Source organism: Micropterus salmoides, unplaced genomic scaffold (genome assembly GCF_014851395.1).
Source record: "Micropterus salmoides isolate LMB-PRFRI ecotype aquatic unplaced genomic scaffold, ASM1485139v1 Ms_hic_scaffold_5, whole genome shotgun sequence".
Classification (NCBI taxonomy): Eukaryota; Metazoa; Chordata; class Actinopteri; order Centrarchiformes; family Centrarchidae; genus Micropterus; species Micropterus salmoides.
The window spans coordinates 21,382,601-21,408,785 of NW_024044237.1; the positions used below are offsets into that span (position 1 = coordinate 21,382,601).

The window sequence follows — 26,185 nt, forward strand, 5'->3', positions numbered from 1 at the left end:
TCTATCTATCTATACACACACACACACACACACACACTCATTTACTGACTATTTGCACTATTCAATGCTCACTATGTATTGCTTCTGTTTACTGTGTGTGCTATTGTAGTATGTTGTGATATGTTGTCTATTCTTACTTTGTTTATGATCTGCACGAAACAACATTTCGTTCAGCTGTATACTTGTATTTGAAGAATGACAATACAGTTTGACTTTATTTAACTTTTTAATTTTTGATAATGTGTTCAACTGTTTTGCATGTAGTGACTTACACAATGAACTTGTGCCTAGATGTTTTGGGGGGTAAGATTATTCAACAGAGAACTGGTATAATACATTGACATCAGCATGACATAAGCAACTGATAATGTAGGAAACAGCAGACAATTGTACATAATCATTTGCATCAATGTGTCAAAGCATTTGATGTGATGTGCGCAAGTGAATAGATGATGTGGAGGTTGAACAATTAGTTTTGTGAAATTTCAATTCTAATCTTAGAAATGCAAAAAACTGTAATATATCAGTTACAGGATTTTCTGCAGAATGAGTACTTTTACTTTTGATACTGTAAGTTAATTTAGGATTCTGATGTAGGACTCATACTCGTACTGTTAGCTTCTGCTCTGGTCTATTGCACTTCCTACTGTCTATTGCACCTTGGCAATTTGCACTATTTACTGCATTATTATTACTGTTTACTGTGATTGTTACTGTTTACTGTGTATTTTATTGTGTGTATTGCATTAATGGTTGATGGCTGTACTGCTCTGTCTATTGTAGTATATTATGATTTGTTGTTGTTTATTCTTGGTCTGTACGAAGCAACATTTTGTTAAGCTGTATGTGGAAGAATGGCAATAGCATGTAGACAAAAGTTGACTTGACTTGTATTTTCACATTGTGGTACTTTTACTTATGTAAACGATCTGAGTACTGACACTGAACATTTGCCAGCAAATGAAGTCAACCCTGGGACTTTAGCGCTGTTTGAATGTAAATAAATTAGATTTGCTCACTCATTGTCCCACACTCCCACATCTCATGATATTGCAACAATTTAGCCTCAGCTAACTGTTTCTATGATATCTACTCTGTCTCTGAGGCCTGTGCAGATGAGTTTCAGGTAAATCCACCTGTCATAATAGTTCAGCAGTCCCTCCCATACTACGTGTCTATTAGAACAAGTTTGCTGATCAGACACTGGCCTGCTTTTCCATTGGCCCCTGGATTTTAATAGGATCCCAGGGACTCGGTTGGGGGGATTACGGCTCCAAACTCTCGACTTTGGCCAGTCTCTGTGTCCTCCAACCATGGGTACAGCGGTTTAGGGGGGCGCCGCACATGCACAGACCCAGAGGGGCGCCATCAAAAGACAACATCACGTCAAGACGAAGAAATCATTGGTTTCAGCTTGAAGGGGGGGCTTCGGCTGTGTGACCAATCAACTTTGGGGGAATAACTGTCATCGCTGGAAAAAGGAATATCTCTTTTGTTTCATATCTCATAATTTGACAACTTACTGACACATTCCCATGGTTTTGCTGCTCTGATTTGGATCATAAAACATCTTTTTGGGACAATTTCAGCATCCAAGTGAAAGCTTTTGGATTATCCTCTGAGGTTGACTGTGTCCCATCTAAGGGATCTATCTGCTTATCCCCTCCACCTGGAACAACTTAGATGAGCTCAACCTGCTAATAACTCACCAAACAACAAGTGCAAGGCCTGCATTGACCACTGTATTTCTGCAACATTGAAACCACCTGCTTGTGACCTCTGTCGGGTTTGTCTCTTTACATGCAGCTGGCCTCCTCTGGATTGGCACTTTTAAAAAATATTTTTGATCAGATTTTACTGAACGCCATCCTCTTATTCCTTCTACTTTCCTCTTCTGTCTTTGTGTTGATTAGTGCATAGTAGTGAGCCATGGTGCTGTTGAAGATGAAGTTCACCCAGCAGCGGCGGGTGCGTCTGGCCCAGGGCCTGTGGCTGCTGTCCTGGCTGGCAGTGTTTTGCGGGACCTTCATCTTTTGTTTGGGGGTTTACCTCAAGACAGAGCTGCTCCGTAGGGCCGAGGTAGAGAAAAGGAAATATACTCACAAACACACACAGAGGAATGCAGTGCCAATTGAAAGACTAGAGAGCCACGTCTAAAAGCACTGGCATTAATTATACAAACATGACTTTATGTGCTTAGACTTATGCCTTTGCTCCTGGTGGTTTACTGAGTCTGCTGTGCTGCCGCTTATCAGTGACCTTTATTCAAACTTAGCTCTAGAGTTAAATCCACAAACACAAACATGCAGCACACAAAATACTAGTGTAAACACACACAGAGTGACACTCAGGCACATTCGTGCATGGTAAGTCATGAGGACATAGTGTGTTAAATGATTTTGTATATATAAAAAAAATCCCCCAAAAGTCATTGGGGCTCAGTGTGTATTGAATTTGGATAATGTGACTAGCAGGTGAAGGTCATGACCTCTACAAGGATGCGTTTGTTCAAGGCAACCAGGCATTGGGCTAGATTGATCCCTGACTAATTTGGATAGGTTGGATGCATTGATATCCAGCGGGCCACACAGGAAAGCTGCAGGCCATGAACACAGATAGTTATTGATGTCCAGCGAGAGAACCAGATTCCATCTCTGTTGTTGAGTTAGTGTAGAGATGGCTTAGATGAGTGAAACTGCATTGTGACCAACAGAATAGTGTCAGGATGTGTCAACGATTCACAACAGCTTAATCGTCTTTTATACTATCTAAATACAATTCATTCATTTAGACAGTTTGTTTTGCACTCTTGCACTTTTATGTGCAAAAAGATCATTGACAAAACTGATTATTCACCATTGAGCTGAAACGATTTCATCTCAACGAGCACCCAGAGGCTGAGATGATTTGTCCTCACTGCCACAGTTGGCTGGACAGATATTACAGGATCATTATGTTAGAAGGTGACTGTATTGGGCTGAAATTTTTAATGGCAATTTTAAAACAACACATTGAAGCAAAGGTGCTTTTTACGGGTGAAAACTCAGCCAATAATAAACTCAGTCCATAATTGACTTTTGCTGTATCCAGGGCAATGAATTAAATGTGTCATCATATTGCTGTAGTAGCCTTTGCATCCAGTATATCAGCAGTTAATTGAATCACTTGGCTGCCAAGGTCATTTTTGGAATAGATAAGGCTAATTGAATGCAGGAGTATTACCTGCTAAAGTGGGTAGAGGAAATGGCAAAGTGACCTGTGGTTGGCTGCTGCTCTTGTGGCTGCTATTATCTTTGACTGTGCTCTTCCTTTCTTGAGGTGATGGACAACACAGAGATCCACGTGGTTCCCAACATCCTGATGGTGGTGGGCCTGGCCTCCATCGGCACCAACTGGGTTGCAAGTCGTGTGTGTCAGGACTCCTTGGACGCAAGCCGCTTCCCCCGTTGGAAAGTTCTCCTGCTGGCTTGGTTTGCTGTAGCTGCACTGCTCTGTTGTCTGCTCATCGCCGTGGTGGTGCTCAGCTATGCCCTGCAAGGACGATTGGAGGAGTCACTGAAGGTGGGGTCACTAGGCCGGGTAATGATTAGAGGGTGACTGGGCAAGTGGTAGAGTAGGTGTCATTGGGTGGCCTTCTGGTAAAGAGATACATCCCATAACAAGATAGTGTTTTCTGATCCTCAAGCAAAACACAAAACGAAACTCTCACCCCACTAACTTGCTGTGGCTGAAAGAAAGAGCTGACTGTCTAAAACGAATGATGAACATGGGGGAGTTTAGGGTATTTGGGCAAGAAAGAAAATGACTATCCCATATTCCTGTAAACTGAGCAATGGGTGCAGATAAGAATAAGAAGAAAAAGAAACGGAAAAGAAAATTAAACCAAAATAGAGCAAAACTATGTGTGCATTTATTAGTATTTAAGAAAACAGAAAAATGTTCACCATTTGTTGTCATTTCAAATGTATTTCTGAAGACATTTAACCTACAGTGTAGTGAAGAATGGGAGCTCTTGAAAACAACATTTTTGCCCTAAAGTGGAGTAAAACCATTTCCAAAAACATCAGAATCACCCCCCTCCCATCCCCTTTCTATTTTACTTTCTCTCTCTGCTGTCAGGTCGGCCTGAGGAATGGTATTCGGTTCTACAAGGACACAGATGTGCCAGGCCGCTGTTTTCAGAAAGAGACCATCGATCGTCTGCAGATGGAGTTTCGCTGTTGTGGGAACACCAACTTCAGGGATTGGTTTGAAGTTCAGTGGGTCAGCAACAGATACCTGGACTTCACCTCCAAGGAAGTCAAGGAGTGAGTGAATCACAATAAGGGGATGAGCAAATTGTGAGATGATGAACTAGAAAGAGAAGAAACTGGACTGATGAAGGGTACACAAGAAAGAGAAGAGATAGAGGTCTAGATTAATGACTGATAAATAAACTTCACATCCAAAAAGGTCAGACAATATGTTATAGAGGAAGGATGGAGGGATGCTGGGAAAAAAAGAATGATGTAAACGTAGAAGAAGAGTGCTTTAAAAATGGATCTGGCCTTTTCTTTTGGAGAGAATGACAATTAGATGAAAAGGTTGGTCATGAAGCAAGCAGAGGAAGGTTGGTCAAAGATGAAATAAGTGAAAAGGAATGAGTAAACAGAAAGGTTGTGACATGATGACACTTGTGTAGAGGCACTGCTCATTTCTCACTAATATTAAGTGTGTATTGAGCTAGAAGTCAGTCAGGCCTTTAACCTGTCTGAACATTTCTGTGCTTTACCACCCATATAATGGATGTACCTTCTTCTTTCCTTCCTTTCTTTGTCTCCTCTCTACTCTCTCCCATTCTGTCTTCTTCTAATCTGTTTCCATCATCTGTTTTCTCTCCATCCCTCCCTCCTCTTTCTCTAGTCGTATCCGGAGTAACGTGGACGGTCGTTACCTGTTGGATGCCGTTCCGTACAGCTGCTGTAACCCCGCCTCCCCTCGTCCCTGCCTGCAGTACCACCTAACAGATAACAGCGCCCACCACAACTATGACTTCCAAACAGAGGACCTGAACCTGTATAGTCGCGGCTGCAGGCAGGCTCTGGTCGACTACTACATGGGCTTGATGAATTCAACTGGTCCTGGTGTGCTGTCAGTCATCTTAATTCAGGTGGGATACATGATGGCATAAACAACACTTTAGCTATTGTGTAACTGTGGTAAAATATAGGAAACAGCACAGTATACAGAATTTTCCCGGGGCACAGAGTGTTCATTGGTTTGATGTTTGATGACCCCCAGAATGTTAAATAATGGTTGTCTACTGACGCACAGAGTACCATGACAACCGACAGAAAGAAAACCTCCCTGACACACACTGAGCTCTATCGTTCAGTTTTTTTGCCAAATGACAGTATTGATGGCACATTCTCTTCAAATAACAAGCAAGACCTCAGGCTGGAACAGGGCGCTCACATACATATTTAACAGTGCATCATTACACACCACCTACAGCTCATCAAACAATCTATACCTTTAAATGCAACAACTCAGTATGGTGGTTTTTCTAGTCCACCATGAGAGGGATAGATGGCTGCCATGTGAAGAGTAACAAGGCCTCAAGCTGAGCTGGACAGCGTCTGATTTTCAAGCAAAAGCCAAAACCTGCTTTGAATCATGCAGCCCCAGATCAAATGAAAGAGGGAAGAGGAAGCATAGATCAAACTAAAAATATGTTGTACAGCACTGACTGTGTCAGAGCTTTTTTTATTTTTTGCTTTATTAGGACTGCAGCAGTGCTTACACTTCAGTGTTTGGATGTCAAAGTATGGAGACGTGAAAACATTTTGTTTAAGGGACTGCATGAACATTATTGGGGTGGGGAGGGCAGGTTGGACCTCATGTTATACTTGATGCAGACTTTTGTGAATGTGAAGTTTTCCCTGACCTTAACCTTTACATTTAACCTTAATATGTAAAGGTTAAGCTTTTGTTTGACTCTCTATCTCATCTTTGTGTATGCAATCCTGCAGTAAAACATAATTATTGATATCATAATGTTGATTCTTCCATGGCCAAAGTGAATATATTTAATGAATTGTGAGCCAATGGATGTTTGTCTTTTGAGTGGCTGACTAATAACTACAGACTAAGAGCAATGTGTGCAAATATGTGCATCCTTCAAGCTTAGTTATCAGGTTAATGACAGTTGGATTTGATTACTTTTTGAATAAATTTATGGCCAGACTTATTCAGACTTCCCTTTTATAATATCAGTGTTAATAAATCTGTGATTTGCCATCAAGGACTGATGTAACAGTTGATGCTTCTCTTCAGACATCAGTTTTTGTAAGCATAAAACCATTTGACTGTATCATTTGGTAACATACACTGCATGCTGACAGTGATTTAAGATGCAGTTTTTACCACATCTTCATTGTTTTTTTCTGTCCAGATGTCAGTGCTCCTGAGCATGCGATACCTGCAGACGGCCGTGGAAGGAGCCATGGTTCTGGAGGACCCACTGGGAGACAGTGAGGGTTTTCTCCTGGAGAAGGGTGTGAAGGAAACCTTTGAGGATGTCAAAGCCAACATCCTCACCATGATAAAGTTCGCGCAGGTTGACCCCACCACCGAAGACCCCGTCCCTGAGGGTGCAGATGCCGAGAAGGCTGCTTCCCCTGCTCCTGACAGCTAGAGGGAAAATGAGGGGGGTTCTTGGTTGTGTGAGTTGGCTGGTGGCGGGTAGAACACCTGATTTTGACACGTTAGGCTTGATTTACGCTCCACCAATGCAGCAGCTGCAGCTCCCTCGCACATGGCCAAAACAAGGCAACACATAATGAATCTTATCAGGCCCTGCACAGACATCACAAACATCTCCTTGGTGCAGGAACTCGTGAATGTGTAACCAACAGAGAACCTGTTCAGGAGATGTGTAGTACTTTTTGTTGTAACTAGAAGAGAGTACATTCTGTGTAAATGGATGTAGGGTTCACACACAGACAAATATTTAACACATTTTGATGTTTGGCTCAAATTTGGCACAATCACGTAATGCTAAAGTTCATTCAATGTGCATTTGTATTATTCATCTCATAGCTGTAGAATTTGTACTAAACTGCACTGAAATGCTTAGGAACCTGTTAAAATGGCACATTAATTATATATTAAAGTTAGAAGGTTTTAACTGCTTTGTAGTGTCGGCTTCCTTTTGTACAGGTAACATAATAGAGGAGCGAATTCCCTGAGTAGGGGTTATCTGAGTTGAGCAAGAGGAGTTGGATTATGTGTGTCTGTTTGTGTGTAGATGTGCATGCAAGTGTGGTGCCCTATATGAAGCTGTCATCTTGTCTATTCTGGCAGCTCTGAAACAATCTGATAATCCTGGTGTAGTTAATCCCAGAACTGTCAGTGTCAGCACACACTGGCAGCACACAGGAACGCACTACAGCACACTGATACTACGTGTTGGAAGTTATTTCATAAAGCAAAGCAGTTTTTAACTGCTTTTTATTTGCAAAGAACAACATGGTTATCTGTGTGCTCATTCTTCTTAAATAAAAATCTGTCACAAAATAAGGTCAATGAATGTTTTATTTTATTCATAAGAAGCAGATAAACATGCTTTCAGTGGTTGCAGAAAGACATGTTCTTTAATTATAAAACACAGAGAATGATAGAGTGATGATGTAAGTTTGGTTTCAGGTTGAGACAAGTCCTTTAAAAAATTACCTATAATAATTCAATAGTTACTATAGTTACCATAGTTAGTTTTCTTAAATAATTACAATAAAACAAAGTGAATATGCAAATGAAAAACATAAATAAATGAATGCACATCAAAAAACAAACAAAACTTTTTAATTCATTGTTATTTCTTACAAATGTAAGATTCCCACTAATTACTGGATTGGATTACTGGTAAGAACTGTACACATACCACTAATAACAATAATAGGCTACATAATATAATAATCTACATCTAATATCTAATAAAATAGAAATAGGTTTATATGACAGCTATAAACCCACATCTCAACTGGAATGAGTCTCTACAAAATGACTGACATTGCAGGGAAGATACAGAGATGATATCTTTGCGATCACTGTAGGCCTACAGGAAGTGCAGCACCAAAATAAAAGTAGTGCTGCTTGGTTACACTTCGAGTGGTTTCGTTGTGGAAATAATGATGTAGTATCTTCATGCGTAATTTATAAATAGACAAATAGGAACTTCAACTTTAAACCACCAGAGCTCGCTATTGCACAGTGCTTGGTTTGGTTTGACTATGTTTGTGCTTTACTGAGGACTTGGAGACAGATGCAACACTACAGCACTAAAAATTTTATGGTAATATCTTTGTCAAAACCGTCGGCATTTTACGGGACGCTTTGTGGGTTTCTTATGGACATAACCTGCTCTGTAAAAAACGGAGGCCCAGGCCTAACTCACATGTAACAATGTGTTTATTTTTTTAAATAGGCTAAAGGCAAACATTTCCATAGTATAAGCATTTGTACATATATAGATGACATGTCGAGTATAAAACATGTAGCCTATACTTTATCTCTGCACACAAAACCCAATGCACGTTTTTGTCATCTTTTTTGTGGATTCATAATCATATAGTATTTGTAAAGGTTTCTGTGTGGGTTAGCCCACATGTGGCCGTATGTGTTGAGTGCGTGTAATGACGTCGGCTCAACGCCCCCCCCCCCCCCAAAAAAAACGCAACATGTGCGTTTTGAAAATTCCGGTGTGGTTTTGCAATGAAACTAACTGTCACAGTCAGAGAGAGGAAGAGACACCGGGGTGGAGGGAGGGGAAGGGCCGCAGAAATGTCAAACTACTTCACTTGAAGCAAGATGGAGTCTCTCTCTTTGATTCATTACATACATAGCGTTGATAATATTTTGTAATTACCTGTCTTCTGTAGTGTTTCACCGCTCTGGTAACACAACAATGGACTGTAACATTATGGAGATAATAGAGGAATTCATGGAAAGTGCGTTGGCGCAATGGGTACGTCATTTATCATTTATCACTTCCAGTTAGAGAAAAGGTCATCATTTCTAGAGGCAAAGAGAAGAGAATAAGACAAGCGGCTTGTGTAGAAACTGTAGAAATCCACCGTAGGCAGATCAGTTCTGTAGTAAAACCGACATTATTTCCTGTCACAAATACTTATGACATGGTATCTTTAAGAGCAGCTATGCTTTCCAGCTCTATTCACTCAAATAAATGTAAAAGTAGGAGTTGAATAAACAGCAAAAAATTGCCTTGATATTGCTTTCTTGCTATTGTGTACAGCAAAACAAACCCTATACTTCTCCTTTTGTCAGCTTCCTATGCCTCTTAATGACCAGCCCTTTTGTCCTAGCCTTGAAACTTCCGTGGCCTTGGGCTGTTTCTGTTTTGAAAATAATACAAATGTATCTATTGTGCATTGAAGAGAATATGGTCTGCCCCTAAAATCTGTTGAGGATTTGTTGTATTTGTAACAGATTGAATTTCCAGCTGGGTTTTCCACATGGGAAACCAATCAGCCCAAGGGGATTTTCCCCCCTTCTGGTCAATGAACTGTATTTAAGATATGATGGTGACAGTCAGCTGAAGCTTGTAGGAATATTCTCTTTATTGTTGTCAGCCTGCTTCATATATGTTGAAGGACATCCACTCTAACAGCTCTGCCACCCTGTTAATCCTGTCGCATGGGGTCTCGAGCTGCTCTGCCTCACCTTATCAGCTGAACCAACTCAAGCTTGTTACTCTGTTTACAGACAGTGCAGTTTTTAGACGGTGCAGGTGGGAATAAACCTCATTATATTGCAGTTTGCATTGGCACAGCTCTTCTTAGCAGAGAGAGACCTTGGCTGCCGTCCTGCTTGGCTGCCTGTCACTGTGAAGTGCTTCCCAGTGTGGGAGCACAGATCCCACCTGTCCAGACAGGTGCACCGACTCAAGTGGCTTCCTGCGTGAAAATGTTTGCACCTCTCTTCCTCTCCCTCCTTGTTCTTCTCTTTGTACCTACTCTCTGCTCCTGTCTCTATCTTCCTTGTCACCTCCTGGTACACACTCATGCTTTTCTACCTTACACGCAACATAATCCTTCCATGTCTCTCACAGGTTCAGCTGTTTGAGAAGATGGTGGAGACGGAAGATGGTGTCTCGCTCTACAGCCAGTACATGGAAGTAAACTCAATTCACCAGAGTGCCCGGGATCGCTACATGAGGCTGACCAATGGGACTTTCCTCAATGAGGTCATGAGGGTCATGTAAGATTGATTTAGATTTTCTTGCTTCATTGACTTACAGCCATGCACTAGCAATACCACCACCAAGGAAAACAGATAAAAACGTGAGGATATTTTCCCAGTCAATATGTAAAGTAAGAGGCCAATTTAAACTTGAAATTGAAAAATACAAATAAAACAATCTTAAGTGCTTATTTTCAGCCATTTGTGGAAAAACTTAATGTAGAAAACCAAAAAAAATAAACTTGTCTAACCTTGTAGTTAGTTGCAAAAATTGCCCTTGGTATTTATTAATAAGTTAAAGAATGTGGAAATGGGCCCACAACCCATTCTTCAATTGAACTGAAAGGCAATTTTAAGTAAAGAACCATTTAGAAGCATTAAAATAGGTAAGGATGACACGTCAGTCTGATTGTCAGTCCACCACTTTGGTTCAGTTTGAAATATCACATTAATTGGATAGGTTTTTTTTTTTTTTTTTTTTTTTTTTTTTACAGACATTCATGATCCTCAGAGGATGAATCCTACTGACTTTGGTGATCTCTGGACTTTTCCTCTCGCAACACCAATACATTCAAATGTATGTTTTTTAATTAAATGTCTCAACAACTATTGCCGTGAAATTTGGTACACACATTCATGTCCCCCTCAGGATGAACTGTCACTTTGGCGATCCCCTGACATTTAATCTTGCGGCATGTAATCTTGCATCCAATTCTTTGTTTCATGACTGAATACCTGCAAAAATAATGACATTCCCTTTGTGTTTATTGCTAAGTAGCAAATGTTAGCACACTAACTTGCTAAACTAGGACGGACCATGGTGAACACCAATTCTCAACATCAGTATGTTATCATTGTTATTTTTAGCAACATTTAACTCAAAGCTTAGCTGAGCCTAATTACAGCCTCATAAAGCTGCTAGCATGGCTGTAGACGTTTAGTTTTGTTCTTTTACTTGCATAAAGTTGTGTAACATTCATCACATTCCCTTTTGTATCCTCGCAATGTTCTGCAACCTGTGTGAAAAGATGGCAGTCATATTTGACCCATTTATATTTGCCACAATTTTCCAGTGAGTCATGAAATGGGGTTCTGTATTTGTGCCACACTGTTAGTCATCTCTGCTGAATTCCTTATCTTCATGTTCAAATTCCATCAGTCTTTAGTCTCTAGTCTCTCAGTATGCAAGACAAGATCTTAGTCAGTATTTGCAGAACAGCTGATTAATTTGGCCTGACCTAAGCCACATTATTTCAACAAATTCTTGCTGCTTGCTTCTCAGGCTCATTAAAATTTTATTCACTCTGCTTAAATGCACCATTGCATAAGGATTTCTCATCTGGAGAGATGTGGTGTTGGGCTGTTTGATCAAAGCTGCGCTAAATTTACCGCTGTGTCTTGTCTGTGTTCATCCCAGAGACCCGAACCCCAAGGTGGAGCGGCTGTATGACAGCGAGAGAGATGATCACATGCTGAGAGTCCAGAACTTTTCTATTTTAAATCGACACCTCAGAGCCTTCTACCAGGTAGGGGAGGGTCACATTGGGGATGAGGGTGAAATCGAGGTGTAAGTTCATCAAGAGGGGAGTTTTAAACATTTCCATTCTCAAATGGATGAAAGCTATTGAATGTATAGTGACTGTTCAGTCCATGTATGCACTTGTACTGTTTGTTTATTATTACTGAGACAGAATTTGTAAGAGCTTGTCCATCACAATGGAAGAAACTAAAGTTTACATTTGAACTTGTATCTAGATTTAACTGCATTTTTTACAACAGTTTTATAAATTAATCATTTGGGCCTACATTCTACATTTGAAATCACACCTAGTACATATGGCTAATCTTGTATAGATAGCTATTTACAAAGTAGCCAAATATTATGGAAAGAAAATCAAACTCCACATGCTGCGTCTCATGGTCTTCTGCATGAAAGCTCTGAAAAAGTTAATAAGTAGACCTTGTAAATGTAAATCTTTTTGTCAAACTCTGAATGATCTTTTCAGAAAGAATGATCTTTCACACCCAACTAGCCAAATGTCGACTCATTTGTAATTGTCAGTGTACCACAAAGAGATAAGTAATCTGGCTTTAAAGCTGTACTAGTCAGTGTTTTTATACTAACAGTGGATCAAATAGCTACATGTAATGTGAAAGGTGTCACTGGAAGTAATAAACCCATAGATTTTCTTACCCTTTGCAGTTCATATCAGCCTTATAGACCCTTTTTAGTGTCTTTTAGACCATTTTTTTTGTGCATCCTGCAGTTTTACTATTTTGGTTCACTCTCAATGCTCTCATCAACTCAGCAGCACGCTACCTGCCCCACACCAAATCATCAGGTGGCCAGAAACACGGCTCCAAAATGCGTTTCTCCATACTTTTCTTGTGTTTAGCTTTTTCTGCTGCCTCCAAAACTGGCCAAAAACATCAAATAATGTTGCTTTAAGATCGAGGCATCTAGAAACTAATGAACATTTGACATGACATCTTGTTCGGTTTAATTGTGTATCCATATGTAATGGATCAAAAACTAGCCAAATATCAAGCAATTTGTAATTGTTAGTGTGCTTCAGAGAAATGAGATGCTGGCTTTAACTTTGTGTTAATTTATTTGTCATTTGTGTCCCTTGTTTCTCTCAGCCTGCATGAAAACATTGCCATCGAACGTAAAAAAATCAGGAAGCTTTATTACACATATTTTGCAAATATGCTTATTTGCTTTCTTGTCGAGAGTTAGATATTGATACCACTCTCCATTCTGTCTGTTCAACATGAAGCTACAGCCAGCAATCGGCTAGCTTAGCTTAGCATGAAGACTGGAAACAAGGGGAAACAGTTAGCTTGACAAAATCCACCTACCAGCACCATCAGGGCTCACTAATTAACACGTTATATATTGTTTGTTTTATCTGTACAAAAACTGAAGTGCAAAAGCAATTTCCTGCAGTCTCTGAAGTCAGAGTGCAAGATATAGCACCCGGCCACAACTTGTCATTTTTACACTTTAGTTTAGTATTAAAGAAAACGAGATGTAACGTGTTAATTAGTGAGCTTTAAATATGCTGGTAGGCAGAAATCCTTTTTTAAATTTTACCTTCGGACAGTGCAAGGCTCACTGGTTCCCCCGTTTTCTGTCTTTATGCCAGGCTGATTGGCTGCTAGCTTTAGCCTCGAGACATGAGAGTGGTATCAATCTTCTCACATGACTCTCGGTAAGAAAGCGAATACAGAATGCGAAATGTTCCTTTGAGTCGTTGTTATGGTAGCTTTACCTCTGTGTAAGAAGCACCTCAACAAAGCTTAATTGGATATTTTGATGCTTTGTAAAACTCTGGCATTAATATCTCAGTAACAAGGAAAGTCATTACACAGAGAGGTAATACTGAGGCAAACTGGTGACAGACTAGACAATCATATGGAAGTAGTCTGATTCTGGATTGAGCTCCATCTAATGTGTTTTACAAAAATGTCTTGAATAGCCCTGTTCACTTTCTCTAGCATTTCTAGCCAAAACAAGTTCTCAAAACACTGGTTTAAAGGCTTTTTTTGTAGATGAACTGAAATGACTCCCAACTCATAATAAATAGAAACATCTTGTAAGAATGCTGAAATATCTTTCTGAAACATAACTCAGGGCCACACCAAATGGCGAGGGAGAGGGGCTGATGGAGGGGGCTGTAGAAGCAGTTGTCTAGCTGTAAGGTAGTAAAAACAGAGGACAAAATGAAGCTCAACTATCGGTCCAAACACACGAATAGTTCGCCTAAGGATATTGTAGAAAGTTTGAAGTGCATGCAGGGGATGACGGAGCATTTGAATGAAAGAGCAGATGAAACACAAAAAATTTCCATCCTCAGAAGACATGTCCCTGCTTATTATCAGGCAATTGGGGTGAAAAAAAGTGGCGAGCTGAATTTTTTAGCAGCAGTGTGTGGTTAGAGGGTTGGGGAAGGAAAGTGAATAGAAATCTATCAAATAGCAGTATCAAGCATTTCGTAATGCGTATTGTAGGTGCCTGTGGCATTTGAGGAAATGATGCAATTCTTTCCCCGGAGGATGATTCAAAGGCGTCTGTTCCAGCAAAGAAAGCCTCCCAAAGCACTAGTCAGGTGGACTGAACGTGCACTGCTAAGCTTGGCACACAACATAAGAACACGAGTCTACAAGGTTTCACTTCCTAATTTTCAGTGAATCGCTAATGTCCCTTGAAAGCTCAGAGCAGCACAAAACACTGGCGTTAATTGGGAAGCTTGTATCAGTTTGTGTTACACTAAAATTTTAGCAGGTGCGCTCAGAATACAGGCTCCACTGCCGCTGTGGACGCTTAGTTCCACATTGGTCACAGTTTTACTTCTTGCTGTCCTTTACTGATGCTGTTTAGTTGTGAGTGTGTGTGTGTGTGTGTGTGTGTGTGTGTGTGCGTGTGTGTGTGTGTGTGAGAGAGAGATACAATGACACAGTGTGTGTGGTGTGTAAGCCACAGCAACGGTCTGCAGCCTGTAATGCTTAATTTGCTCTGCTGTGACCTCAGCTTCTCTAATACAGCGACAGAGCTATATGTGTAGATACAGCTGTAAGCAGAGCACTTTCATAGTAAATACATTTCATCTGTACTGCGGTGACATCTAAAAGCAGCGTGTACGTATAATTGAATTTTATGAATTTTTCTGTTCTGTCTTTTGTCTGCTGCTCTCTGTTCTAGTATATTTGGTCTGTTCTACTCCATTCTGATTGTTTTGTTTTATTTGTGCTATTCTATTTTGTTTGTTCTATAATATTTGTATCTATTCTATCCTGTTTGTTCTATTTTGTTCTTTTATGTCATTAAATATAATATATTCTATTATCTTCTCTTCTATTTTATGTAATCCTGTTGTTCTACTCTGTTGTTCTACTCTCTTGTTCCTATGTTTGTTCTCTTCTCTTCTATTGTATTCTGTTGTATCCTGTATGTTCTACTCTATTCTGTGATGTAATGTTTGATCTCTTCTCTTCTCTTCTCTTCTCTTCTCTTCTCTTCTCTTCTCTTCTCTTCTCTTCTCTTCTCTTCTCTTCTCTTGATATAGCCTGTTAGTTCTATTCAATTCAATTCAATTCCATTCAAATTAGCTTTATTGGCATGAATGTGTAACAACAATATTGCCAAAGCATCATACAAACTACATAGGAACAATCAACCCCATACATTTCATTAAACAAGTTCTATTCTATTCTATTGTATCCTGTTGTCCTCTTCTATTCTCTTCTATTTTCTTATATTATCCTGTTTGTTTTATTCTGTTCTATTTTGTTATGTTGATACAATCCAGTTAAATTCCTTCAATTCTTTATTGCCATGCCACACACACGCACACGCACACACAAACACACACACACACACACACACACACACACACACACACATATATGTACAGCTATCTATCTATCTATCTATCTATCTATCTATCTATCTATCTATCTATCTATCTATCTATCTATCTATCTATTCTAATATACTGTACTTTACTTTTCTCTTCTCTTCTATCCTATCCTGTTCTTTCTATTCTATTTGGTTCTATTCTGTTTGATTCTATTCTACTCTATTCTGTTGTATTGAACTGTATTTTACTTGACTGTGTGCTCTATTTTTGTATCTATTCTATTTTATTCTTTATATATCTATAATCTACGAGCCTTGAATGCCTCTGAATGGAGAGACTTCATCCTTCTGTTAATGGGATCCTAAATGTTAATTACTCCTGCCTACTAAGTTAGTGACCCTCTGCATTTAAAGATGTCAGTACTCAGTAAACCGTGGTATTTTCAAGGCTACTGAACATCCAATAAATTATGTCTGAATTAACATAAAAATCTTCAGGTTAAATCCGGTTTACGTAAAAGATAAAGAAAAGGAGAGATGCATGAGCACAGGACCACAAGAGCATTGAAAATTAAAACTGTGGGTAGAATGAAAAACCAGCACCAATCTAAATGACACAAGAATTATTGATATAAAATATAGTGCTAATACATTTATTATATTAATTTTATAAAATATATAATTATTTTCACCGCTTCAGGGAGCACCTTGATTAAAAATGGTGTTTCAGATCCAGGACTAGTGTAAATAACAGTAGATTATTTTCAGAGGCAAACTCACAGAGGGATCAAGACTAATTCCTTATGTTTTACTACAATGTCACTGGAAAATGTTGTACTTCATTTGAGAGAAACTGGCCTTGAAATTATAGCATAACACATAATTGCACCATGTATTACTCATATTGTTAATCTCTCACTTAATCAGAGTATATAATATAATAGTAGCAAATGATGATTTGTAAAATATAGTGCAGGAGGGATTTGATCATACACCACCCAGTATGTGTTGACTGTGTGGTGTCGGAGAGGGAATTGTTCATGAGAGGACGTGAGCATGCCAACAACAACAAGCTGCTTCTCTAGTATTTCTAGTCTGGCTAATCTCTCGCAGAAGTCTGTTTGTCATCATGAACCATGAGCTGCACAATGACCAACACAGAGCTACAGTGGCTAATATCCTACATGCCCTGAAGGAGCACAAACTTCAGGTTGGCTGCACACATGCCTCTGATGCCAAACTCACACACGATGGAGTTTCTGAAGGGAGCCCCTGCCTCTTAGTTCACTGTCTTTGTCACTGTAGACTGTAATTGTGACTGGCTTCTGTACTCTGGTGATTTTGCATCGATGGATGTGAACAGGCTTTCAGAGCAGTTGGGAAAGGAGCTAGCCAATGTCAGTGTGTGGCTGTTTGATAGAAAGAAATTTAATTAACAGGGAGATTGTTGGTCTTTTCTCAGTTTAAGACCAAGAAAGTAAAGTATTAAAGTATTAGGCTGATGACTTTACTAAAATTATTTTAGCCTGCTTCTCTGGTGTCGCACTAGATGGCATTGTAGGAGGTCCTCATGACAAATACTTATTTTTGCTGCCAGGTTTCTGGGCAGGGGAACGTCTGAGGCGTCTGCCTTCCAGCTTTATTCTACGTCATTTAGAATCTGCCAGGAGATTTGTCCAAGATCTTGAAGCAGGAACTACAACTCGCTGAAACAAGCTGACCACAGTGCTACTCCTGAATCACCCCATTTCATCTTTAACACATTATAAATGCACAGGACCATGCTGGAAACATCCAGACTCAAGAGCTTCTTTTTCCCGCCTTAGAGTATATTGGAACATTTTATTGACTATAGTCCACAGCGCATTCATATTCTACTTTTCATATTGCTTTGTGTTTTATCTTGGAAAGTAAATTACCTTTCTGCATTAAACACAAACCCTCTGGTGAGCTCATACAGTCACTATAACCAACAATATAAGGTATTCGCATTTTTATAAGTTATAAAAGTATAAAAATCTCTAACTTCATACACACAGTAAGCCATTATAGTCTGAATGACCCCAGATCAATATTAGATGTTTTATTTTTTCATAAGAAATTGACTGTGTTTACGGTAAGATACAACTGCTCATGCTGAGATATCAGACTGTGCATGACGATGCCCCTGGTCCACAGAAAAGTGAAATTTCAGCATAAACTCCAGTAAGACTGCTCTAACGCTGGCCAGGTGTAAGTGTGTTTGTCAGATTGTCAGATTGTTAGGAGCTCAGATAATTTAACTAACAACAACAAAAATGAAAAGGTATAGAGCTTTGGTTGGATTTTTGAAAGATATAATTGAGAGTTAAAATAAATCAGAGAATGATATAGATTGTCCAGTAGGTCTTTTTCACAGCAGACATTCTGACTTGTCATAGTAGGAAAAGACTAGGTGTGACTGTTAACATTAACAATGGCTCTGTTATACTTAAGTGCCCCAATAAGTCACGGCAGTGTAACCTCCTCCCAAGGAGGTTAGGTTCACAGGATAAGTTGGGAAACCGTCAGTTTCCCTCTAACTCTTCCCGTCCTGCGGAGCCTGAGGCAGCTGTCTCACACACCGTCTCATTCCCTCATTCATGCTGTCGCTATCAAAGCACATATCTGAACGCATTTACTCTTTAATCTATGTCCGTCTTTAGGTATAACACTGTGACAGTTGCACTGAAAACACTTGTGGGCTACATTACTGCAGTAATCACTGTTTAAACTAATCTGTAACCTAAAAAACTGATCAATGAACAGTAATCTTTCATATTGTAGTCACACTGATTGGAACATTCCTATCGTAGTTGTCCTACTGGAGATAATGTGACTATTTCTGAGTGAGGATGACTGTGGTGCAGCTGAAACACATAGGCCTAAATGTATTTTTAAGTGAGTTTTTCATTATTAGCTGCATATATTCTGAATGTGTTTTGACAGCATTGATAAAATACAGAATTAGCAAGATTTTATTAATGTAAAATGGATGTCTTTACAGTCAGTTTGAACCCATAGATACATTTTCCACTGCAAAATATATAAATTAATAGGCTAACCTACTGGGTGTGACTGTGACTTTACAATCACAGGTTCATGAGATAACTGGGTCTTATATTTGATCTATACCTATTTTCATAATCAGGTAGCCGATTGCCACTGGCATTTAGTCCCGTTGGGTTACAGCTTATTAATTATAGCTTTCCTATTTAAAATGAATATAATGGGCTGTAGGAGAATTCCAGCACTTTATCATTTATTAAGGAAATTCTAGTCTTGTAAATGATGAATGAGCAATGCTGTGTAAAAAATACTAATGTTAACGTATTGATCCTTCCTCCACTCCTGCGTTTTAGAGCCAATCAGGGTCCGCGTTGGCACACATTCATATTTCTAGCTCCACCCGATTAAAATGGAGGATCTGCCTTTATTTATCTGTTGCCATGGTGAATCAAAGTATTGGAGCTCAATTGATGATTGCTTTTTTTCATCCCCAAGAGTTGATTGAACTAATTTTGATCAGCTGTTCTGGAACTGAAAACTCAGAGTTTCCCACCTCAGGCTCAATCAACCCAGAGCTCAGGGATAAGCTCAGAGTTTGTTAAGCCTCCTTTCTGGAACAGGGCCCAGGACTCTGAAACTGAAGCACCTTATTATTATTTTCTTATTATAAACCTCTGCTTTTCCTACTGTTACATGTCAAACTTTATTTGGTCTTGACAGTGTCGAGGTGACAGGAAATAAAGGGAAGAGAGCAAGGGGATGACATGCAGTGAAAGTATCCCATTGGACTTATATACATATATAAGTCACAATTGGGATTATATGTTGAGCACCTTAAACTGCAAGGCCACCAACAACACCCTATAAAGAAATGTTTCGGAAAGGGATCTCTTCAATTTGGATAATATAGAATCGTGACCAAGCTGGACATTTTACAGTTGAAAAATAAACTCTGTGGTGGACAAACAATGTTTTGGAGACACTTCTTACACTTCTATTTCTTACTAAATTTCATAATACTGCTGGCATTTCTGTAATGCAATTTCTTATTTCTTACTTAGCCAACATCCCAATACAGATGTATCTGTGACAAGCTAAAATCAGCCAATAATAATGGCCTTGACAATGGTTAGAGTGAGTAGCTTGTTGGCAGTAGTTATCCCTGGTTTGTTGCTAGTAATGGGTTGTGGCTGTGTATGACGTCAAGTGTTATCTTTGTGTCTCTGTTCATTATTATGCACATCTTCTAACCAGAAGGGCAACTATAGAAACACTTCAGGGATTTTGTTACTAGATTGTTATTCCTTAATTTGATCGTTCTTTATGTTTTATTACTTCTAGAGAACACTGAGAATGAGCCACATGAAAAATATTAAATCTAATTTGCACAAAGCTTTCTTGACCTGGAAGAACAAGACGCTCTTATCGGACAGATATCAGCTCTTTATTTACATCACAAACTGCAGGAGGCTGGTGGAAAGTCTTCTGTCGTTTATCCATGTTCACTGGGGCAGACAAACAGGACGGTCCAGCCGATCACTTGAGGGTTTTTTTCTGCTAAACTCTTCACGTTTATTCTCTTCTTCAGGAAGACCTGCAGCAGTTGATACTGATGCCTCTCCCAAATGTTGCCATTCTGGGGCAGGACCCCCTAACAGGTACGAGATAACAACACGACCGTATCAGTGCCATGTATCTCAGCAGCAAGAAAGTAATTATACTTTATATACGAGTCTATATCTCCGCTATCTGTGAAACACATTAAGGTGATAATGATAGGGAGGATGGTGGTGTGGGTGTAAGGGGTGGAGTTGATGATGATAATGATGATGATGACAGTTATTTCTGTGTACTCAGAGGCAGCTGTGGAAGAACTCAGGCGACTGCTCCTGCTGTTACTAGGATGTGCTGTGCAGGTGATCACACACTCACATGACCATCACGCTTTTTGAAGGTCAAAAAGGACAGTGTTGGTTCACTGAACCTGCTAATAACCAGTATTTTGTTCAATATTTTACATTTAGTGCGGTCAGTCTTTCAATCTTTTGATCTTACACTTTGGTTTCGAGTAAAATAATTATTGGAAGGATTATCATTGGTCCCCAAAGAATGTACTCTGGTGACTTAAGTGATCCCCAGACTTTTTATCAATGAGTTCAGGATACCTCTTATTAAAACATATTTCGAATTATTCTAATGGCAAAAGTATTTGAATGTAGAAAAAATTTACAATCCCACTGGAAATGTGTGCAGTCTGCAGTGCCTGTTGGAAGTTTTATGTTTTGCTAAATGTAATCAAAGCATATTTAATGTGGCTTTTTAATAAACAGATGAAACAAGTGAGGCAAATGTCGAACATCATAATGACAAAATTCCTGTAAGCATCAGATTAATGCTAGCATAGCACGCTTATTACAAGTTGCATTGGATAAATGTATCTTCCAAATGAATACATGTGATGTGAAGTGATGTAACGCTAACACTCTAAAAGTATTATGCCAAAATGCTAAATGGCACTCTGGCATGCTCACTTGCTAAATGTTAGCATCCATTGTTAACTTGTTGTGCTTATATGCACGCCTGATAGTTCAGGTTGGCAGGGACTCAATTACTCCAACTGCCCAGCCTACAGACTTTTCCTATAACTCACCCTGTACCCTTATAATATTTAAACCCACCACTGCTAAGCATCTAACCAACATCACTACTAAAACAAAATCATGATCCTGTTCCCTGGACATTTTTCCAACTCACTTTTTAAGAGATATTTCAGACAATATGTCCTTTTATTCTAGCCAAAATAAATTTTTCACCTAATTCTGGTCAAGTGTCTAGAAAGAAAAGATGCACAGATGCAGCACCAAGTGCCACAAAACAAGATCAGAATAACAAATGGTAAAATAAATATATATTAATATATATCAATATCAATAATAGAGAGCAAAGACAACAGAAGAAACAAAGGAACAATTCCTATGATAAAATCTCAGAGGCCGAAGTGACATCTTCAAATTACTTGTTTTGTTTGACCAACAGCCCAAAACCCATTTTCACTCAAATTAAAATAAATTGATTATCAAAATAGTGGCAGATTATTTCACCTCTAGATTATTGTACTGATATATTGTATTATGTGGATATATTTTAAGCTAACACACACACATCTGACTCAGTTTCATCCCTTTGTTTCTGCAGTGTGAGAAGAAGGAAACGTTCATTCAGCAGATCCAGTCTCTGGACATTGAGACCCAGGCAGCTATTGCCAGCTGTATCCAGCAGGTATATTCAAGTGCAGAATTAATCAAATCAAGGACCCCCCCCTAAATATAAAACCGTCAGTGTGAGGAGATATTATCCGGGGGAGACACTTCTAAGAGGATTTTTGTTCCTAAATATGATTTAGCAAAAAAATTCTTCACTGTCTCGCCTGTAGGCAGAGAGAGTGAAACTATTATACTTTCTACTGGCGCTTCAAGTAAGTGTGAAAATGAGCTGCTTGTTATTCTGCTGGCAGCCTTTTAAGGACCTCTGGCTGCCCCTTGCTGCCACCGTAGGATGGATCCTCCACCCCTCATGTCCACCTCTCTACCTCTCCACTTCTGTCACATCGTCCTCTCTCCTTCATCTCTTTTCTGTCATACTCAGCTTTCACGTCCAATAAAGCCTAAATGCCAAATTGTACTCTTTTAAAAATACCCCCTGTGAATAATTGCCGGCATTACAAAAACAGCATGTTGCGTACCAGCGTGTCTGAATTACAGTAGCAGCATGTTGCCCACCAGCCTTTTTTGTGCCAGGTTCCTCAGCCTTGTAAATCATAGAGGTGAGAGGTGTTCTTCCTGTGTGGATGGATGCACCCCCTGCTTGCTGTTCATATGCCTACCACCCGAGGACATTTCAAACTGTCTACATGATCATTAGTTTTGCATGCATTAGTAAGGCAATTTTGGACACACATCCCTAACAGCTACATTCCCAAAGAAATGTAAGAAATTGTATTTCCTGTTGTACACAGATGCATCTCTGCTTGGTATTCACGCAGCCTTCACGCTGTCTGGGTCGTTTGTCCCCAGATCTGCCATTTTATGTCAGGTTTCCCAGACGCACACTGATGTTATCATAGAGACCTGAGAAACTGTCCTTGCTGCAGGTGACTCAGGATCCTCGCATGGTGCTCCCGCTTAGGTGGGAGGAGCTGTTGGAGGTTGAAGGTGCAGACTTACAGCTGGTGTTCAGCTCCATGGCGAAACAGATCCAAAGCCTGCTGGCACAGAGAGACACACACCTGGAGGTATACCTACACACTTAAAAGAATAGTTGGACATTCTGGAAAATATGCTTATTCACTTTTATGCAGAGAGTAAGATGAGAACATAGATACCACTCCCATTTCTGTATGGTAACTATGAGGCTACAGCCATCAGCTGGTTAGCTTAGCTTAGTATAAGACTGGGAACAGGGATAAACAGCTAGCCTGGCTCTATAACAAAATCCCCTCTAAAACAATTTATTGGCCGGGTGCAGTAACTTCCTGGAGTCACCTTGAGGTTGCCAGCCAACCAGTTACTACACCTAGCCAAAAAATAGTACAGACACATAATCCCCTGTAAAATCACAGTGTCTTTACACTTCAGCAATCAAACATGTATTAATAATTGAGCTTTTGAAAGGCTGGTAGATGGATTTTTTTAAACCACTGGACAGTGCCAGGCTGTTTCTCCCTGTTTCAAGTCTTCATCCTAATCTTCATGCTAAGCTAAGCTAACCTGCTGCTGGTGGTAACCATATTTACCATACAGATGTGAGAGTGGGGTTGATCTTCTCATCAATATCTTGGCAAGGAAGCAAATAAGTGTATTTCCGAAATTGTTGAAATATTCTTCACATAAGCTACAAGCAATGCAACCATTCCTGATGTACAGCTGATTGGATACACAGAGACACTGAACTGCTGTATAACTTTAAATACATGAAAACCATCTACATCTGTTCAGTCAGATGGAGTCAGAGGCATATATGGCTACAGCTACGTTGCTGTGAGAGTACATCACATGATATATTTTGTTTTTTGTGCCTTAAAATGAAAAAGTCTTTTGTGGTTTAAGACATGTACATATAGTGTAACAGCAATGTACCTACTTTGATCCTTTGTGGGGACCTTTGACTTTGAAATGTGTTGAATGAGACCTGTACAATGTTTTCCATTACACAGATGTGATAATTTAAAAAAGTAGTTTTTATGAAGTTATGAAATTTAATTAACTGAAAATTAGGACATGCATAAGTAAGTACAGCACATGTTTAATCAGGGCTTAATTGTGTCACATGTGTGATCAACATTTTATATCTTATGCTGCTCAGATCTCATATTCAGTTTGTGGTTATTATTCACAGACAGATTAATTGGGCCGATATCTGGAATTTTGATATAATCGGCATCGGACTATCAATGCCTGCATTCACAAGGCAGATAAAAAATGTCTGCGGGCACATCTGCAGGCAGCCTTGTCAGTGTGGCTGCTGCGGAACAACGTTCCGCTCCCCCTTGTGAGTTTTGGGAAAGTGGTGAAAAAGTTAGTTTTGAGGCCTTAAGTTCCTCTGTCACCATAGGCTTTTCTAAACATTAACATGTGTCTCCTAAATGACAGCAAATCTGATCTAAAACCATTACTGGTCAGTGTTAAATAGTTACAGTCGCAGGAAAAAGTATGTGAACCCTTTCACAAAAATAGACAAATACAGTCTGCTTAAACTAACTCCACACAAACAATTTTATCTTTCCATGTTTTTATTGAACACCAACCGTGGAAACAGTCACAGTGCAGGGTGGAAAAACTTATGAACCCTTGGGTTTAATAACTAGTTGAGCCTCTTTGCAGCAATAACCTCAACCAAACATTTCCTGTAGTTGCAGATCAGACCTGAAAAACGGTCAGGAGGAATTTTGGACCATTCCTCTTTACAAATCTGTTTCAGTTCAGCAATATTCTTGGGATTTGTGGAGTGACTCGCTCTCTTGAGGTCATGCCACAGCATCTCAGTCAGGTTGAGGTCAGGACTCTGACTGGGCCACTCCAGAAGGTGTATTTCCTTCTGCTGAAGCCATTCTGTTGTTGATTGACTTCTGTGCTTTGGGTTTTTTGTCCTGTTGCATCAGCTTCCACTGGCGGACAAATGTCTTGATAAACTTTGGAATAAATATTTACGTCGAGGATAGCAACCCTTCCAGGCCCTGAGGCAGCAAAGCAGCCCCAAATCATGATGCCCCCTCCACCATAGCTCCCAGTTGGGATGAGGTTTTGATGTTGGTGTGCTGTGCCTTTTTCTTCCACACATAGGGTTGTGTTCCTTCCAAACAACTCAACTTTGGTTTCATCTATCCACAGAATATTTTGCCAGTAGTGCTGTGGAACAACTGTGGACAGCAGTGACTTCCTCTGTGGTGCCCTCCCACGAACTCCATTCTTGTTTAGTGTTTAACGAATTGTAGAGCCTTTAACAGAGATTTCTGTGAGTCTTCAGCTGACTCTAGGATCCTCCTTAACCTCATTGAACATTCTGCTCTGTGCTCGTGCAGTCATCATTGCAGGACAGCCACTCCTAGGGAGAGTAGCAAGAGTGCTGAACTTTTTCCATTTATAGACAGTTTGTTTTACGGTGGACTGATGGACACCAAGACTTTTAGAGATACTTCTGTTACCCTTTCCTCCTTCATGCAAGTCAACAATTCTTAATCTTAGGTCTTCTGAGAGCTCTTTTGGTCGAGGAATGGTTCACATCAGGCAATTCTTCATGGGAATAGCAAAATTAAAATGGATGTGTTTTTTTATTGGGCAGGGCAGCTCTAACCAACACCTCCAATCTTGTCTCATTGATTGGACTTCAGGTTAGCTGACTTCTGACTCCAGTTAGCTTTTGGAAAAGTCATTAGCCTAGGGGTTCACATACTTTTTCCACCCTGCACTGTGACTCTTTACTCAGTATGTTCAATAAAAACATGAAAACACAATTGTTTGTGTGGTATTAGTTTAAGCAGACTGTGTTTGTATATTGTTGTGACTTAGATGGAAATGAGATCACATTTTATGATCACTTTACGCAGAAATCCAGGTAATTCCAAAGGGTTCACAAACTTTTTCCTTTAAATATTGGAATTATGTTTCGGGAGCCCTGCTCTCTAAATACTGGCATAGGCATCAGCCATTGAAAAACCCATATCAGTTGACCACTAGATTACATTTCAGGTACTGTGTTATGAGGTTGACGTGTTAATAGCTTTGTGGTACATGTAAGTTTTCATGAAAAAAAAATAAATGTTTTTTTAGTGGAGTTCAGTCCCCTGAAAAAATAGACTATAGTGAAAGTATTTGGGATATACTATGAGGAGCAAGGTCATTTGTTTAGTTTTTAAAACACGAAGATGTGAATCCCAATTGCTAACCCATAATTTGTCCTGTTAATTTGAATCCATCCTGCATCCTTAAATCCACTGATTTAACCAGGTTTTGTGGGATTAAACTACATTATAAAAGGAATTATCTCTGTTTTGAAGTGATT

At 39.6% G+C, this 26,185-nt stretch overlaps 2 protein-coding genes across 2 annotated transcripts in view; both read left to right on the top strand.

Moving 5' to 3' along the window:
- Positions 1 to 1,929: 1,929 nt before the first annotated feature.
- Positions 1,930 to 7,208, top strand: rom1b (retinal outer segment membrane protein 1b). The gene is made up of 5 exons (XM_038699981.1): positions 1,930 to 2,079; positions 3,319 to 3,561; positions 4,120 to 4,307; positions 4,903 to 5,149; positions 6,434 to 7,208. Exons 1-5 carry the CDS (start codon positions 1,930 to 1,932, stop codon positions 6,674 to 6,676), a joined length of 1,071 nt encoding a protein of 356 aa, XP_038555909.1. The 3' UTR covers positions 6,677 to 7,208.
- Positions 7,209 to 8,790: 1,582 nt separating this feature from the next.
- The window catches only part of ccdc88b (coiled-coil domain containing 88B), a 54,476-nt gene continuing 37,081 nt past the window's right edge, over positions 8,791 to 26,185 (top strand). Inside the window, exons 1-7 of the mRNA XM_038699669.1 lie at positions 8,791 to 9,004; positions 10,109 to 10,257; positions 11,657 to 11,765; positions 20,217 to 20,286; positions 20,486 to 20,544; positions 21,824 to 21,907; positions 22,779 to 22,919. Coding sequence (XP_038555597.1) covers positions 8,945 to 9,004; positions 10,109 to 10,257; positions 11,657 to 11,765; positions 20,217 to 20,286; positions 20,486 to 20,544; positions 21,824 to 21,907; positions 22,779 to 22,919 — 672 coding nt within the window. The 5' untranslated portion in view covers positions 8,791 to 8,944. The remainder of the gene's footprint in view (positions 9,005 to 10,108; positions 10,258 to 11,656; positions 11,766 to 20,216; positions 20,287 to 20,485; positions 20,545 to 21,823; positions 21,908 to 22,778; positions 22,920 to 26,185) is intronic.

Bases quoted from the DNA above. Each gene is read 5' to 3' on its own strand.
- rom1b (XM_038699981.1), top strand. From the start codon at position 1,930: ATGGTGCTGTTGAAGATGAAGTTCACCCAGCAGCGGCGGGTGCGTCTG. The intron at 3,562-4,119 runs GTGGGGTCACTA...CTCTGCTGTCAG, and splicing joins GATTGGAGGAGTCACTGAAG to GTCGGCCTGAGGAATGGTAT. The intron at 5,150-6,433 runs GTGGGATACATG...TTTTCTGTCCAG, and splicing joins TGTCAGTCATCTTAATTCAG to ATGTCAGTGCTCCTGAGCAT.